Source organism: Somniosus microcephalus, unplaced genomic scaffold (genome assembly GCF_052327205.1).
Source record: "Somniosus microcephalus isolate GS21.2 unplaced genomic scaffold, FLI_Smic_1.0 unresolved_chr2, whole genome shotgun sequence".
In the NCBI taxonomy this organism is placed as follows: domain Eukaryota; kingdom Metazoa; phylum Chordata; class Chondrichthyes; order Squaliformes; family Somniosidae; genus Somniosus; species Somniosus microcephalus.
The window spans coordinates 91,831,478-91,848,631 of NW_028225180.1; the positions used below are offsets into that span (position 1 = coordinate 91,831,478).

Sequence of the window (17,154 nt, forward strand, 5' to 3'; positions counted from 1 at the left end):
CTGGCTGCTGCCTGTGGGATCTTGCTGTGCACATACAGACTGGCTGCTGCCTGTGGGATCTTGCTGTGCACACACAGACTGGCAGCTGCCTGTGGGATCTTGCTGTGCACACACAGACTGGCTGCTGCCTGTGGGATCTTGCTGTGCACACACAGACTGGCTGCTGCCTGTGGGGTCTTGCTGTGCACACACAGACTGGCTGCTGTATGTGGGGTCTTGCTGTGCACACACAGACTGGCTGCTGCCTGTGGGATCTTGCTGTGCACACACAGACTGGCTGCTGTATGTGGGATCTTGCTGTGCACACACAGACTGGCTGCTGCCTGTGGGATCTTGCTGTGCACACACAGACTGGCTGCTGTCTGTGGGATCTTGCTGTGCACACACAGACTGGCAGCTTCCTGTGGGATCTTGCTGTGCACACACAGACTGGCTGCTGCCTGCGGGATCTTGCTGTGCACACACAGACTGGCTGCTGCCAGTGGGATCTTGCTGTGCACACACTGACTGGCTGCTGCCTGCGGGATCTTGCTGTGCACACACAGACTGGCTGCTGCCTGCGGGATCTTGCTGTGCACACACAGACTGGCTGCTGCCTGTGGGGTCTTGCTGTGCACACACAGACTGGCAGCTGCCTGTGGGATCTTGCTGTGCACACACAGACTGGCAGCTGCCTGTGGGATCTTGCTGTGCACACACAGACTGGCTGCTGTATGTGGGATCTTGCTGTGCACACACAGACTGGCTGCTGCCTGTGGGATCTTGCTGTGCACACACATACTGGCTGCTGTATGTGGGGTCTTGCTGTGCACACACAGACTGGCTGCTGCCTGTGGGATCTTGCTGTGCACACACAGACTGGCTGCTGCCTGTGGGATCTTGCTGTGCACACACAGACTGGCTGCTGTTTGTGGGATCTTGCTGTGCACACACAGACTGGCTGCTGCCTGTGGGATCTTGCTGTGCACACACAGACTGGCTGCTGCCTGTGGGATCTTGCTGTGCACACACAGACTGGCTGCTGCCTGCGGGATCTTGCTGTGCACACACAGACTGGCTGCTGTATGTGGGATCTTGCTGTGCACACACAGACTGGCTGCTGCCTGTGGGATCTTGCTGTGCACACACAGACTGGCTGCTGTATGTGGGATCTTGCTGTGCACACACAGACTGGCTGCTGCCTGCGGGATCTTGCTGTGCACACACAGACTGGCTGCTGCCTGTGGGATCTTGCTGTGCACACACAGACTGGCTGCTGCCTGTGGGATCTTGCTGTGCACACACAGACTGGCTGCTGTATGTGGGATCTTGCTGTGCACACACAGACTGGCTGCTGCCTGTGGGATCTTGCTGTGCACACACAGACTGGCTGCTGCCTCGGGATCTTGCTGTGCACACACAGACTGGCTGCTGCCTGTGGGATCTTGCTGTGCACACACAGACTGGCTGCTGCCTCGGGATCTTGCTGTGCACACACAGACTGGCTGCTGCCTGCGGGATCTTGCTGTGCACACACAGACTGGCTGCTGCCTGCGGGATCTTGCTGTGCACACACAGACTGGCTGCTGCCTGCGGGATCTTGCTGTGCACACACAGACTGGCTGCTGCCTGCGGGATCTTGCTGTGCACACACAGACTGGCTGCTGCCTGCGGGATCTTGCTGTGCACACACAGACTGGCTGCTGCCTGCGGGATCTTGCTGTGCACACACAGACTGGCTGCTGCCTGCGGGATCTTGCTGTGCACACACAGACTGGCTGCTGCCTCGGGATCTTGCTGTGCACACACAGACTGGCTGCTGCCTGCGGGATCTTGCTGTGCACACACAGACTGGCTGCTGCCTGCGGGATCTTGCTGTGCACACACAGACTGCCTGCTGCCTGCGGGATCTTGCTGTGCACACACAGACTGGCTGCTGCCTGCGGGATCTTGCTGTGCACGCACTAGCCAACAGGCTGAGTGGCAGCGGCAACAACCCTGCCCCCTGGCAACCGGCCCATTGATAAATCGCCTCCGTGAATTCAGAGTTGCTAAACTGGAGAGTGAAAGTAAAAAAGAGAGACTCCTGTTTCTCCAGCGCCTTTCCCCACCTCAGGACGTCCCAAAGCGCTTCACAGCCAATGAAGTACTTTTTTTGAAGTGTGGTCACTGTTGCAATGTAGGAAATGGGGCAGCCAATTTACACACAGCAAGATCCCACAAACAGCAATGTGATAAATGACCTGATAATCTGTCTTTTAGTGATGAGTGATGTTGGTTGAGGGATGAATATTGGTCCCAGGACACCGGGGAGAACTCCCCCCTGCTCTTCTTCCAATAGTGGACATGACATATTTTATGTCCACCTGAGAGGGCAGATGGGGCCTTGGTTTAATGTCACACCCGAAAGACGGCATCTCTGACAGTGCGGCGCTCCCTCAGTACTGCCCCTCCGACAGTGTGGCCCTCCCTCAGTACTGCCCCTCCGACAGTGCGGTGCTCCCTCAGTACTGCCCCTCCGACAGTGCGGCGCTCCCTCAGTACTGCCCCTCCGACAGTGTGGCCCTCCCTCAGTACTGCCCCTCCGACAGTGTGGCGCTCCCTCAGTACTGCCCCTCCGACAGTGTGGCACTCCCTCAGTACTGCCCCTCCGACAGTGTGGCCCTCCCTCAGTACTGCCCCTCCGACAGTGTGGCGCTCCCTCAGTACTGCCCCTCCGACAGTGTGGCCCTCCCTCAGTACTGTTCCTCCAACAGTGTGGTCCTCCCTCAGTACCGCCCCTCCGACAGTGCGGCACTCCCTCAGTACCACCCCTCCGACAGTGCGGCGCTCCCTCAGTACCGCCCCTCCGACAGTGCGGCGCCCCCTCAGTACTGCCCCTCCGACAGTGCGGCACTCCCTCAGTACTGCCCCTCCGACAGTGCGGCGCTCCCTCAGTACTGCCCCTCATACAGTGCGGCGCTCCCTCAGTACTGCCCCTCTGACAGTGCGGCGCTCCCTCAGTACAGCCCCTCCGACAGTGCGGCGCTCCCTCAGTACCGCCCCTCCGACAGTGCGGCGCTCCCTCAGTACGGCCCCTCCGACAGTGCGGCGCTCCCTCAGTACTGCCCCTCCGACAGTGCGGCCCTCCCTCAGTACTGCCCCTCCGACAGTGCGGCGCTCCCTCAGTACCGCCCCTCCGACAGTGCGGCGCTCCCTCAGTACCGCCCGTCCGACAGTGTGGCGCTCCCTCAGTACCGCCCCTCCGACAGTGCGGCGCTCCCTCAGTACCGCCCGTCCGACAGTGCGGCGCTCCCTCAGTACTGCCCCTCCGACAGTGCGGTGCTCCCTCAGTACTGCCCCTCCGACAGTGCGGCGCTCCCTCAGTACCGCCCCTCCGACAGTGCGGCGCTCCCTCAGTACTGCCCCTCCGACAGTGCGGCGCTCCCTCAGTACCGCCCCTCCGACAGTGCGGCGCTCCCTCAGTACTGCCCCTCCGACAGTGCGGCGCTCCCTCAGTACCGCCCCTCCGACAGTGCGGCGCTCCCTCAGTACTGCCCCTCCGACAGTGCGGCGCTCCCTCAGTACTGCCCCTCCGATAGTGCGGCGCTCCCTCAGTACTGCCCCTCCGACAGTGCGGCGCTCCCTCAGTACTGCCCCTCCGACAGTGCGGCGCTCCCTCAGTACAGCCCCTCCGACAGTGCGGCGCTCCCTCAGTACTGCCCCTCCGACAGTGCGGCGCTCCCTCAGTACAGCCCCTCCGACAGTGCGGCGCTCCCTCAGTACCGCCCCTCCGACAGTGCGGCGCTCCCTCTGTACCGCCCCTCCGACAGTGCGGCGCTCCCTCAGTACTGCCCCTCCGATAGTGCGGCGCTCCCTCAGTACTGCCCCTCCGACAGTGCGACGCTCCCTCAGTACTGCCCCTCCGACAGTGCGGCGCTCCCTCAGTACTGCCCCTCCGACAGCGCGGCGCTCCCTCAGTACTGCCCCTCCGACAGCGCGGCGCTCCCTCAGTACTGCCCCTCCGACAGTGTGGCCCTCCCTCAGTACTGTCCCTCCTACAGTGTGGCGCTCCCTCAGTACTGCCCCTCCGACAGTGTGGCCCTCCCTCAGTACTGCCCCTCCGACAGTGTGGCCCTCCCTCAGTACTGCCCCTCCGACAGTGTGGCCCTCCCTCAGTACTGTCCCTCCAACAGTGTGGCGCTCCCTCAGTACTGCCCCTCCGACAGTGTGGCCCTCCCTCAGTACTGTCCCTCCAACAGTGTGGCCCTCCCTCAGTACCGCCCCTCCGACAGTGCGGCACTCCCTCAGTACCACCCCTCCGACAGTGCGGCGCTCCCTCAGTACCGCCCCTCCGACAGTGCGGCGCCCCCTCAGTACTGCCCCTCCGACAGTGCGGCACTCCCTCAGTACTGCCCCTCCGACAGTGCGGCGCTCCCTCAGTACTGCCCCTCATACAGTGCGGCGCTCCCTCAGTACTGCCCCTCTGACAGTGCGGCGCTCCCTCAGTACAGCCCCTCCGACAGTGCGGCGCTCCCTCAGTACCGCCCCTCCGACAGTGCTGCGCTCCCTCAGTACTGCCCCTCCGACAGTGCGGCGCTCCCTCAGTACTGCCCCTCCGACAGTGCGGCCCTCCCTCAGTACTGCCCCTCCGACAGTGCGGCGCTCCCTCAGTACCGCCCCTCCGACAGTGCGGCGCTCCCTCAGTACCGCCCGTCCGACAGTGTGGCGCTCCCTCAGTACCGCCCCTCCGACAGTGCGGCGCTCCCTCAGTACCGCCCGTCCGACAGTGTGGCGCTCCCTCAGTACCGCCCCTCCGACAGTGCGGCGCTCCCTCAGTACTGCCCCTCCGACAGTGCGGCGCTCCCTCAGTACCGCCCCTCCGACAGTGCGGCGCTCCCTCAGTACTGCCCCTCCGACAGTGCGGCGCTCCCTCAGTACCGCCCCTCCGACAGTGCGGCGCTCCCTCAGTACTGCCCCTCCGACAGTGCGGCGCTCCCTCAGTACTGCCCCTCCGATAGTGCGGCGCTCCCTCAGTACTGCCCCTCCGACAGTGCGGCGCTCCCTCAGTACTGCCCCTCCGAAAGTGCGGCGCTCCCTCAGTACAGCCCCTCCGACAGTGCGGCGCTCCCTCAGTACTGCCCCTCCGACAGTGCGGCGCTCCCTCAGTACAGCCCCTCCGACAGTGCGGCGCTCCCTCAGTACCGCCCCTCCGACAGTGCGGCGCTCCCTCAGTACCGCCCCTCCGACAGTGCGGCGCTCCCTCAGTACTGCCCCTCCGATAGTGCGGCGCTCCCTCAGTACTGCCCCTCCGACAGTGCGACGCTCCCTCAGTACTGCCCCTCCGACAGCGCGGCGCTCCCTCAGTACTGCCCCTCCGACAGCGCGGCGCTCCCTCAGTACTGCCCCTCCGACAGCGCGGCGCTCCCTCAGTACTGCCCCTCCGACAGTGTGGCCCTCCCTCAGTACTGTCCCTCCTACAGTGTGGCGCTCCCTCAGTACTGCCCCTCCGACAGTGTGGCCCTCCCTCAGTACTGCCCCTCCGACAGTGTGGCCCTCCCTCAGTACTGCCCCTCCGACAGTGTGGCCCTCCCTCAGTACTGTCCCTCCAACAGTGTGGCGCTCCCTCAGTACTGCCCCTCCGACAGTGTGGCCCTCCCTCAGTACTGTCCCTCCAACAGTGTGGCCCTCCCTCAGTACCGCCCCTCCGACAGTGCGGCACTCCCTCAGTACCACCCCTCCGACAGTGCGGCGCTCCCTCAGTACCGCCCCTCCGACAGTGCGGCGCCCCCTCAGTACTGCCCCTCCGACAGTGCGGCGCCCCCTCAGTAATGCCCCTCCGACAGTGCGGCACTCCCTCAGTACTGCCCCTCCGACAGTGCGGCGCTCCCTCAGTACTGCCCCTCATACAGTGCGGCGCTCCCTCAGTACTGCCCCTCTGACAGTGCGGCGCTCCCTCAGTACAGCCCCTCCGACAGTGCGGCGCTCCCTCAGTACCGCCCCTCCGACAGTGCGGCGCTCCCTCAGTACTGCCCCTCCGACAGTGCGGCGCTCCCTCAGTACTGCCCCTCCGACAGTGCGGCCCTCCCTCAGTACTGCCCCTCCGACAGTGCGGCGCTCCCTCAGTACCGCCCCTCCGACAGTGCGGCGCTCCCTCAGTACCGCCCGTCCGACAGTGTGGCGCTCCCTCAGTACCGCCCCTCCGACAGTGCGGCGCTCCCTCAGTACCGCCCGTCCGACAGTGTGACGCTCCCTCAGTACAGCCCCTCCGACAGTGCGGCGCTCCCTCAGTACTGCCCCTCCGACAGTGCGGCGCTCCCTCAGTACTGCCCCTCCGACAGTGCGGCGCTCCCTCAGTACTGCCCCTCCGACACTGCGGCGCTCCCTCAGTACTGACCCTCCGACAGTGCGGCGCTCCCTCAGTACTGCCCCTCCGACAGTGCGGTGCTCCCTCAGTACTGCCCCTTCCGACAGTGCGGCGCTCCCTCAGTACCGCCCCTCCGACAGTGCGGCGCTCCCTCAGTACTGCCCCTCCGACAGTGCGGCGCTCCCTCAGTACTGCCCCTCCGATAGTGCGGTGCTCCCTCAGTACCGCCCGTCCGACAGTGTGACGCTCCCTCAGTACAGCCCCTCCGACAGTGCGGCGCTCCCTCAGTACTGCCCCTCCGACAGTGCGGCGCTCCCTCAGTACTGCCCCTCCGACAGTGCGGCGCTCCCTCAGTACTGCCCCTCCGACACTGCGGCGCTCCCTCAGTACTGACCCTCCGACAGTGCGGCGCTCCCTCAGTACTGCCCCTCCGACAGTGCGGTGCTCCCTCAGTACTGCCCCTTCCGACAGTGCGGCGCTCCCTCAGTACCGCCCCTCCGACAGTGCGGCGCTCCCTCAGTACTGCCCCTCCGACAGTGCGGCGCTCCCTCAGTACTGCCCCTCCGATAGTGCGGTGCTCCCTCAGTACTGCCCCTCCGACAGTGTGGCCCTCCCTCAGTACTGCCCCTCCGAGAGTGTGGCCCTCCCTCAGTACTGCCCCTCCGACAGTGTGGCCCTCCCTCAGTACTGTCCCTCCAACAGTGTGGCGCTCCCTCAGTACTGCCCCTCCGACAGTGTGGCCCTCCCTCAGTACTGTCCCTCCAACAGTGTGGCCCTCCCTCAGTACCGCCCCTCCGACAGTGCGGCACTCCCTCAGTACCACCCCTCCGACAGTGCGGCGCTCCCTCAGTACCGCCCCTCCGACAGTGCGGCGCCCCCTCAGTACTGCCCCTCCGACAGTGCGGCACTCCCTCAGTACTGCCCCTCCGACAGTGCGGCGCTCCCTCAGTACTGCCCCTCATACAGTGCGGCGCTCTCTCAGTACTGCCCCTCTGACAGTGCGGCGCTCCCTCAGTACAGCCCCTCCGACAGTGCGGCGCTCCCTCAGTACCGCCCCTCCGACAGTGCGGCGCTCCCTCAGTACTGCCCCTCCGACAGTGCGGCGCTCCCTCAGTACTGCCCCTCCGATAGTGCGGCCCTCCCTCAGTACCGCCCATCCGACAGTGCGGCGCTCCCTCAGTACTGCCCCTCCGACAGTGCGGCGCTCCCTCAGTACCGCCCGTCTGACAGTGTGGCGCTCCCTCAGTACCGCCCCTCCGACAGTGCGGCGCTCCCTCAGTACCGCCCGTCCGACAGTGTGGCGCTCCCTCAGTACAGCCCCTCCGACAGTGCGGCGCTCCCTCAGTACTGCCCCTCCAACAGTGCGGCGCTCCCTCAGTACTGCCCCTCCGACAGTGCGGCGCTCCCTCAGTACTGCCCCTCCGACACTGCGGCGCTCCCTCAGTACTGACCCTCCGACAGTGCGGCGCTCCCTCAGTACTGCCCCTCCGACAGTGCGGTGCTCCCTCAGTACCGCCCCTCCGACAGTGCGGCGCTCCCTCAGTACTGCCCCTCCGACAGTGCGGCGCTCCCTCAGTACCGCCCCTCCGACAGTGCGGCGCTCCCTCAGTACTGCCCCTCCGACAGTGCGGCGCTCCCTCAGTACAGCCCCTCCGACAGTACGGCGCTCCCTCAGTACCGCCCCTCCGACAGTGCGGCGCTCCCTCAGTACTGCCCCTCCGACAGTGCGGCGCTCCCTCAGTACAGCCCCTCCGACAGTACGGCGCTCCCTCAGTACTGCCCCTCCGACAGTGCGGCGCTCCCTCAGTACCGCCCCTCCGACAGTGCGGCGCTCACTCAGTACTGATCCTCCTGTCAGCCTGGATTATGGGCTCAGGTGTCTGGAGTGAGACCTTGAACCTACTGACTCAGGGGGGAGAGAGTGATACCGAATGAGCCAATCTGTCACTAGCCTGAGGGCCACAGTTGGTGGATAGATGTTGCTCTGCCCGGTTTGAGGCACATCGCCCTGGCAGAGTTTGTCAGTCAGGGTCTCTCCAGTCAATCGACGCTCAAGCTTGCAAGCAGTAAAAAGGACATAACAACAGAAAATGCTGGAAAAACTCAGCAGGCCAGGCAACATCCGTGGAGGGAAAATAGAGTCAACGCTTCGGGTGAAAACCCTTTGTCAAGACTAAAGAAGCACAGGAAATGAAATAGATTAAGAGGCCGAGCTGGGAGAGAACAAAAGAGAAGAGACATTAAGAGGTATTCAAAACCAGACGAGATGGTGATCGGACTAGTGGAGACAAGAGACGGCTCTAGATTAGGTGTGAAATGCGCTGGCAGAATGGGAGACAGCTGCCATGTGGGAGAGAAAAAAAGGGGGAAGGGCCAAAACAAAGGTGTGGATAAAAAATATAAGTAAAAATGTAATAGGGGCCGAGGTTATGATCTGAAATTGTTGAACTCGATATTGAGTCCGGAAGGCTGCAAAGTGCCCAATCGGAAGATGAGGTGCTGTTCCTCGAGTTTACGCTGAGCTTCCGTGGAACAATACAAGAGGCCGAGGACGGTGAGGTCCGAGTGGGAGTGGAGCGGTGAATTAAAATGACAGGCGACCGGAAGCTTGGGGTCCCCCTTACGGACTGAACGGAGGTGTTCCGCAAAGCGGTCACCCAATCTGCGTTTGGTCTCCCCAATGTAAAAAGGACAGCCCTGACATCCTGTGACCGGATTGCCTGGAGCGTAATTGCCGTGCTCAGGGTCAGGATATCCTTGCTGCAGGTGTTAATACACAGCAGACCTTCCAATACCCTTTGGTAAACAACTTGATTGAGTTTTTTGATGAGGTAACAGAGAGGGTTGATGAGGGTAATGCGGTTGACGTGGTATACATGGATTTCCAAAAGACGTTCGACAAAGTGCCACATAATAGGCTCGCCAGCAAAGTTGAAGCCCATGGAATAAAAGGGACAGTGGCAGCATGGATACAGAATTGGCTAAGTGACAGGAAACAGAGAGTAGTGGTGAACGGTTGTTTTTCGGACTGGAGGAAGGTATACAGTGGTGTTCCCCAGGGGTCGGTTCTAGGACCACTGCTTTACTTGATATATATTAATGACTTGGATGTGGGTGTACAGGGCACAATTTCAAAATTTGCAGATGACACAAAACTTGGAAGTATAGTGAACAGTGAGGAGGAGAGTGATAGACTTCAGGAGGACACAGACAGGCTGGTGGAATGGGCGGACACGTGGCAAATGAAGTTTAACACAGCAAAGTGTGAAGTGATACATTTTGGTAGGAAGAGTGAGGAGAGGCAATATAAACTAAAGGGTACAATCCTAAAGGGGGTGGAGGAACAGAGAGACCGGGGGGTATGTGTGCACAAATCATTGAAGGTGGCAGGGCAGGCTGAGAAAGTGGTTAAAAAGGTTTACGGGATCCTGGGCTTCATAAATAGAGGCAGAGAGTACAAAAGCAAGGAAGTTATGAACCTTTATAAAACACTGGTTCGGCCTCAACTGGAGTATTGTGTCCAATTCTGGGCACCGCACTTTAGGAAGGATGTGAAGGCCTTAGAGAGGGTGCAGAAAAGATTTACGAGAATGGTTCCAGGGATGAGGGACTTCAGTTACGTGGAGAGACTGGAGAAGCCGGGGTTGTTCTCCTTGGAGCAGAGAAGGTTGAGAGGAGATTTGATCGAGGTGTTCAAAATCATGAGGGGTCTGGACAGAGCAGAGAGAAACTGTTCCCATTGGCGGAAGGGTCGAGAACCAGAGGACACAGATTTAAGGTGATTGGCAGAAGAACCAAAGGCGACATGAGGAAAAACTTGTTTATGTAGCGAGTGGTTAGGATCTGGAATGCGCTGCCTGAGAGGGCGGTGGAGGCAGATTCAATCCCGTCTTTCAAAAGGGAGTTGGATAAGTACCTGAAGGAAAAAGATTTGCAGGGCTCCGGGGAGAGGGCGGGGGAGTGGGACTCGCTGAGGGGCTCTTGCAGAGAGACGGCACGGGCTCGACGGGCCGAATGGCCTCCTCCCGTGCTGTAACCATTCTATGATTCTATGGTACTGATATTACCTTTGGCCCAGCTCTTTCCCTCAGCAGCAATTCCTCCTTGGTGCATATTCGGTCCCCGTTAACCCTTCACTTGCTGCCTCCCCTGAATGACATCGGTCAGGTGCAGAGCCTTTCCACAGGAGCTCCGATCCTGAGGACAGTGCCCAGTTATCGCCGAGACATTGAACATAATCGGCCAGGTTACCCCGCACCCCCCCCACCCCCCCCGTCCCACAGTGGGAAGGAGGGAGAAATCCCGCTCGGCCCTGCTGGAAAGTGCTGGTGACCAACAGGATGGTGATGGCCCCCGTGGCCGAATAGCAGCGGGCTCTGGCTGCGCAGTGCCTCACACGGAGGGTGGGCAGACGACAGCTGGTGAAACCACAGCCCAAAAGGAAAAGAGGAAGTGAGAATATGATCTTCTGAAGTTCAGCAGCAGCGTGTCTCTGTGAAGTGCGGGCAGGAGCTGCAATGGTTTTCAGACCCAGTTAATGAATACATTCCTCGAAACACCAGGTCGATAAACCCAGTAAGCACGCTGCAGCCAGACAGATCAATAAGCTGTAACCACATGTGTCTCTCTGTGCTTACCTGGAGCTCAGAGTCCATGCTTATCAATGTCAATGTGCACACACACACAAAACCTCCTAGTGTACGGTCCCCAACTCAGGAGAAAACTGAAAGACATTCAGGCTCACAGGCACCCCCTCCCTGCCTTACAGACGCTGCCTTGCCAAAGGGAGGATGTTGAGGTCTTGGAGAGGGTGCAGGAGACAGTCACTGGGACAATACCAGGAAGGAGAGGCTTCAGTTACAAAGAGAAACTGGGGCTCTATTCACCAGAACACAGAAGGTGAAGAGGAAAGCTGAGAGAGGGGTTCTAAATTAGATTGAGATCGATCGACTTTTATTGTTGGGTAAGGGCATGGAGTAATGGCGAGGAGACGTGGGCGGAGCTACAGGTCAGCCGTGATCTCATTGAATGGCGTTTGACAAAGTACCACATAGAAGGCTGGCTAACAAAATTGAGGCTCATGGAATAGGTGGGTCAGTGGCAGCTTGGATAAGGAATTGGCTTAAGGACAGAAAACAGCGAGTTGTGGTAAATGGCTGTTTTTCAGACTGGAGGATGGTAGACAGTGGTGTTCCCCAAGGGTCAGTGCTGGGGCCACTGCTTTTTTTGATAATATAAATGACCTGGATATTGGAATACAGAGTAGAATTTCTAAATTTGCCGATGACACCAAACCTGGGGCTGCGGCAAACAGTGATAATGATACCAATCGACTGCAACAGGACACAGAAAGGCTAGTAGAATGGGCAGGCAAGTGGCAGATGGAATTTAATACAGAGAAGTGTGAGGTGATGCAGTTTGACAGAAGGAACAGGGAGAGGCAATATACACTTAATGGCCCAGTTTTAAAGAGTGTGCAGGGACAGAGGGACCTGGGAGTTAATGTGCATCGGTCCCTGAAGGTGGCAGGACATATTGAGAGAGTGGTTAGCAAAGCATATGGGATCCTGGGCTTCATAAATAGAGGTATTGAGTACAAAAGTAGCGAAATTATGCTGAACCTTTATAAAGTGCAGGTTAGGCCACAACTGGAGTATTGCGTCCAGTTCTGGTCACCACACTTTAGGAAGGATGTGAAGGCCCTTGAGAGGGTGCAGAGGAGATTTACCAGAATGGTTCCGGGGATGGGGGATCTTAGCTACAGGGACAGGTTGGAGAAGCTGGATTTGTTTTCATTAGAGCAAAGGAGGTTGAGGGGTGATTTGCTGGAGGTGTACAAGATTATGAGGGGTTTGGATAGCCTAGACGGGGAAAGGCTGTTCCCACTAGTTGATGGTACAAGGACTAGGGGACACAGATTTAAGGTTTTGGGCAAGAAATACAGGGGGGGACGTGAGGAAAAACTTTTTTACGCAGCGAGTGGTGAGGACCTGGAACTCGCTGCCGACGGAAGTGGTGGAAGCGGAGACACTCAGTGTTTTCAAGGGGAGACTGGACAGGCACTGGAGGGGAATAAACTTGCAGGGCTACGGGGATAGAGCGGGGGAATGGGACTGACTGCATTGCTCTACAGAGAGCTGGCACGGACTCGGCGGGCCGAATGGCCTCCTTCTGTTCCTATGTTTTGATAAAAGTAAATTGGAAAAAAGCTATTTCCATTGGTGAGTGAGTCGGTAAGGAGAGGGAATAAAATTCAGATCATCAGCGAAGGATGGGAGAGGTGAAGAGAAACGTTATCATCCAGAGGGTGGTTCACACATGGGAGGACCGGCTGGAAACAGCGGAGAAACGGATTCCACCGCAGATTTAGAAAAAGTAGAGGTTAAATAGTTGAGATAGAGAAACGTAAAAGGATTCAGGGGCAGGGCAGGGGAATGGGACATTTTCACATGTGGGAGGCACGGTCCGGTCTGGTCCCCACGTGAACAGTTTTCATGTGTCACCTGACTATTCAACCGTGGAGGGGGCCACTCCTGGTGCTTGCACCTTCCAGCAAGGGGCCACTGGATGGCGATCAGAAGCTTTTTCAATATGGAAACGAAAGACTCGCGTTTCTCCCGCGCCGTTCACAATCTCAGGACGTCCCAAAACGCTTCACAGCCAATGAGGTATTTTTTCTTAAGCGCAGTCACTGTTGTAATGTAGGAAACGCAGCAGCCAGTTTGCGCACAACAAGCTCCCAGGAACAGTAATGAGATAAATGACCAGATAATCTGTTTTAGTGATGTTGGTTGAGAGATAAATATCGGTCCCAGGACACCGGGGAGAACTCCCCTGCTCTGCCGACAGTGCGGCGCTCCCTCAGTACTGACCCTCCGACAGTGCGGCGCTCCCTCAGCACTGCCCCTCCGACAGTGCGGCGCTTCCTCAGTACTGCCCCTCCGACAGTGCGGCGCTCCCGCAGTACTGACCCTCCGACAGTGCGGCGCTCCCTCAGTACTGCCCCTCCGACAGTGCGGCACTCCCTCAGTACTGCCCCTCCGACAGCGCTGCGCTCCCTTAGCACTCTCCCTCCGACAGTGTGGCGCTCCCTCAGTACTGCCCCTCCGACAGTGCTGAGGGGGCTGATGTTTGGGCGAGGGGGGGCTGAAGTTCGGGCGGGGGGAGGGCTGGAGTTCGGACGGGGGGAGGGGGGCTGGAGTTCGGGCAGGGGGGGGCTGGAGTTTGGGCGGGGGGGTAGGGCTTGAGTTTGGACAGGGGGAGGGAGTGTGGAATCAGCGCTCCGATCAGTGCTCTCTGTCCAACGACTCCCTGGAAAACCCAGTATGCGGCCACCGTGCGATGCCCCCCATGGGTGAATGGCCTGTCGCCGCTCATTGACCGGGTTCGCACGTCGAGACAGTCACTTGGGAGAGGCAGGCGTGGGCTCAAAGTGCAGGAAGCATCAGAGCCTTATGGAATTTAGTCATTGAGCCTGTGTCATAAGGACATTGGTCACAGGTCGTGAGGGAACCTTGCGGATAAAGTCCCTCTGATAATTAGACAATGACTTATTCCTGTAACTATGATGGTATGTGCATGTCAGGGAGGGTGAGGGAAAGGTTACTGAAGGGTCACTCAGGTCACGGATGACTGCGCGCTGATATTGTTTCAGGGAGTTAGTCACAGTGACAAATTGTGTAACACAGCGAGTGGAGGAAGTAGACTGTGCAGACCCTGACTTCCTGCTCATAAAACAGGCCGCTTTACGAGTTACACTGCAGGTTCAAACTAAACCCCAGAGAACCAAAGGATGGCTGGACTGCCCAAAGCCGAGAGCTGCTAGCTCCTGTCGAGAGGGGTGACTTGGCTTGGATAGAGGATGGTGCACCTCTGTTTATAAACCCTTTAATTGGGAACACGTCAATGCAAAGCAACATCCATTTGTATGGCGCCTTTAATGTAGAAAAACATCAACAGGTCCTTCACAGGAAGATTAAGGACCCTGAGCTAAAGAGGGAGATATTAGATGGGGCGGCCTAATGTTTAGTCAAAGAGGGAAGTTTTAATAAGGGTCTTACAGGAGGAGAGGTAGGCTGAGGGAATTCCAGAGCTTAGAGCCCAGGCAGCTGGGAGGGGCAGTACTGAGGGAGCACCGCACTGTCAGAGGGGCAGTACTGTGGGAGCGCCGCACTGTCGGAGGGGCAGTACTGAGGGAGCGCCGCACTGTCGGAGGGGCAGTACTGAGGGAGCGCCGCACTGTCGGAGGGGCAGCACTGAGGGAGCGCCGCACTGTCGGAGGGGCAGCACTGAGGGAGCGCCGCACTGTCAGAGGGGCAGTACTGAGGGAGGGCCGCACTGTCAGAGGGGCAGTACTGAGGGAGGGCCGCACTGTCGGAGGGGCAGTACTGAGGGAGCGCCGCACTGTCGGAGGGGCAGCACTGAGAGAGCTCTGCACTGTCAGAGGGGCAGTACTGTGGGAGCGCCGCACTGTCGGAGGGGCAGTACTGAGGGAGCGCCGCACTGTCGGAGGGGCAGTACTGTGGGGGCGCCGCACTGTCGGAGGGGCAGTACTGAGGGAGCGCCGCACTGTCGGAGGGGCAGTACTGAGGGAGCGCCGCACTGTCGGAGGAGCAGTACTGAGGGAGCGCCGCACTGTCGGAGGGGCAGTACTGAGGGAGCGCCGCACTGTCGGAGGGGCAGTACTGAGGGAGCGCCGCACTGTCGGAGGGGCAGTACTGAGGGAGCGCCGCACTGTCGGAGGGGCAGTACTGAGGGAGTGCCGCACTGTCGGAGGGGCAGTACTGAGGGAGCGCCACACTGTCGGAGGGGCAGCACTGAGGGAGCGCCGCACTGTCGGAGGGACAGTACTGAGGGAGCGCCGCACTGTCGGAGGGGCAGTACTGAGGGAGCGCCGCACTGTCGGAGGGGCAGTACTGAGGGAGCGCCGCACTGTCGGAGGGGCAGTACTGAGGGAGTGCCGCACTGTCGGAGGGGCAGTACTGAGGGAGCGCCGCACTGTCGGAGGGGCAGCACTGAGGGAGCGCCGCACTGTCGGAGGGGCAGTACTGAGGGAGCGCCGCACTGTCGGTGGTGCCGTTTTTCGATGAGATGCTTTTAACCGAGGCCCTGCGGCCACTATTGGAAGAAGAGCAGGGGGAGTTCTCCCCGGTGTCCAGGGGCCAATATTTATCCCTCAACCAACATCACCAAAAACAGATGATCCGGTCATTCTCTTAATGCTGTGTGTGGGATCTTGCTGTGCGCAAATTGGCTGCCGCGTTTCCTACATTACAACAGTGACCACACTTCAAACAAAAGTACTTCATTGGCTGTGAAGCGCTTTGGGTCGTCCTGTGTTGGTGAAATGCGATCCTTTCTTAACTGAAGGCGGTCTGGGGTTGGAGGCTGGGATCCTCCTGGTCTGTGCACCCCAGGGTGCAGACCCTGGTGCATTGGGAAGCTGGGGGGGGGGGTGCAGACCCTGGTGCAGTCGTGCTGAGGTGGGCCCGGGGATGTGGGACCCCCCACTCTGCCCCTTTTGCCCTGAGCTGTGCTTTGTCTCGCTTCACTTCCTGGTTCTGGAGCCTCCTGCGCGGCTTCCTGACAGGCGCGGCCTGCCATTGGCTGCCGATGATGTCACCGGCCGGCCTGTCAATCACAGCCTCCGCCGGCCGGGCTCTCCGCCCCGGCACCGGCTCCGCCAGGAGCCCCGGCCCCGCAGCCAGCCCAACGCGAGTGGGCTTTCGTGCAACAGCGCCTTTAATTATTTGCAAGAAAACAAATCGATTGCATTCAGGGGGGAGCTGCATTGAAAATGCTGCCTGTGATGATCTCGAATTCGGACGTTGCGTTGAGTGAGTTGATGGTGCAATGGCTCATTTTGCATGTCCATGCATCACTCTGAGGGGTGCCTTGGAACTTATAAGCTGCAATTGATCAGATCTGCTTGCTTTCTTTCCTCGCTCTCTCCATGCTAGCTGGAATCCCCAATGCCCCCGTCTCCTTTCGATGAACGTATGGTGGTACAGATACTGCAGAGGCCCCGGACACTGGCACTGCATCTCAACAAGGTTCCGTCTGTGGACAGGAGACTCGCCCGCAGCCTGCACAGCCCTGACGTGAAAGAGCGGACACTGGTTCCCAGACTTGGACTCATTGGTGGCAGGACTGAGGGCCACCCAGCTCATACCCAGACCGCAGACAGCAGGGTGTCCCCCGGGCTGCCCCAACGCCACCCGGAGAATCCGCCACTGTCCTTCAGACCTCAGGCTGCAAGGGAGCCCGCGCAGGCCCAGCCTGGCGTGGGCAAGAGGGGCTGCCCGGCGAGATCTCAGACCCTGGAGCGAAAGGCGGCTTCTGCCCACCCCTCTCTGCCCCGGGACCGTGCCTGCCTGCCCAGCCCGCTGCCCCCCTGCCGTGGCATCATGCACCCGCTGAAGTGCGGCTGCCGGGGCTGCTGGAGGCTGGTGAGGCGCGAGGAGCCCGGCGCCACCTCCTGCGTCTCCTGCAAGCCCAGCTTCAGGGCCACGGGCTGCGGGCCGGCCCTCAGGCGAGTGGGCTGCCTCCCGGCCCTCAGGTCCATCAGCTGCATCACCTGCGACCCCTCCATCAAGTCTGTGGGCTCCACCTGCAGCTTCTGCAGCAGCGACCCCATCGTCACCTACGACCCCAGGGGGTCTAAGGCCAGCGGCGACGACGATGACTACAACGTGCGCACCATCTGGCCGGAGGAGCTGGCCAAGAAGATGACCAAATCGAAGGCCCACCAGCAGTCGGCCGTCATTCTGGACTGCCGCAACCTCGTGGAGTACACCAAGAGCCAGCTGCAGGGCTCCATCAACCTGGGC

At 60.0% G+C, this 17,154-nt stretch overlaps 1 protein-coding gene across 1 annotated transcript in view; it reads left to right on the forward strand.

Moving 5' to 3' along the window:
* The first annotated feature begins 15,994 nt into the window (after positions 1 to 15,994).
* Positions 15,995 to 17,154, forward strand: part of LOC147093026 (uncharacterized) — a 2,617-nt gene continuing 1,457 nt past the window's right edge. The window contains exon 1 of the mRNA XM_085975719.1: positions 15,995 to 17,152. Within this exon, the coding sequence (XP_085831845.1) occupies positions 16,297 to 17,152 (856 nt within the window). The 5' untranslated portion in view covers positions 15,995 to 16,296. The remainder of the gene's footprint in view (positions 17,153 to 17,154) is intronic.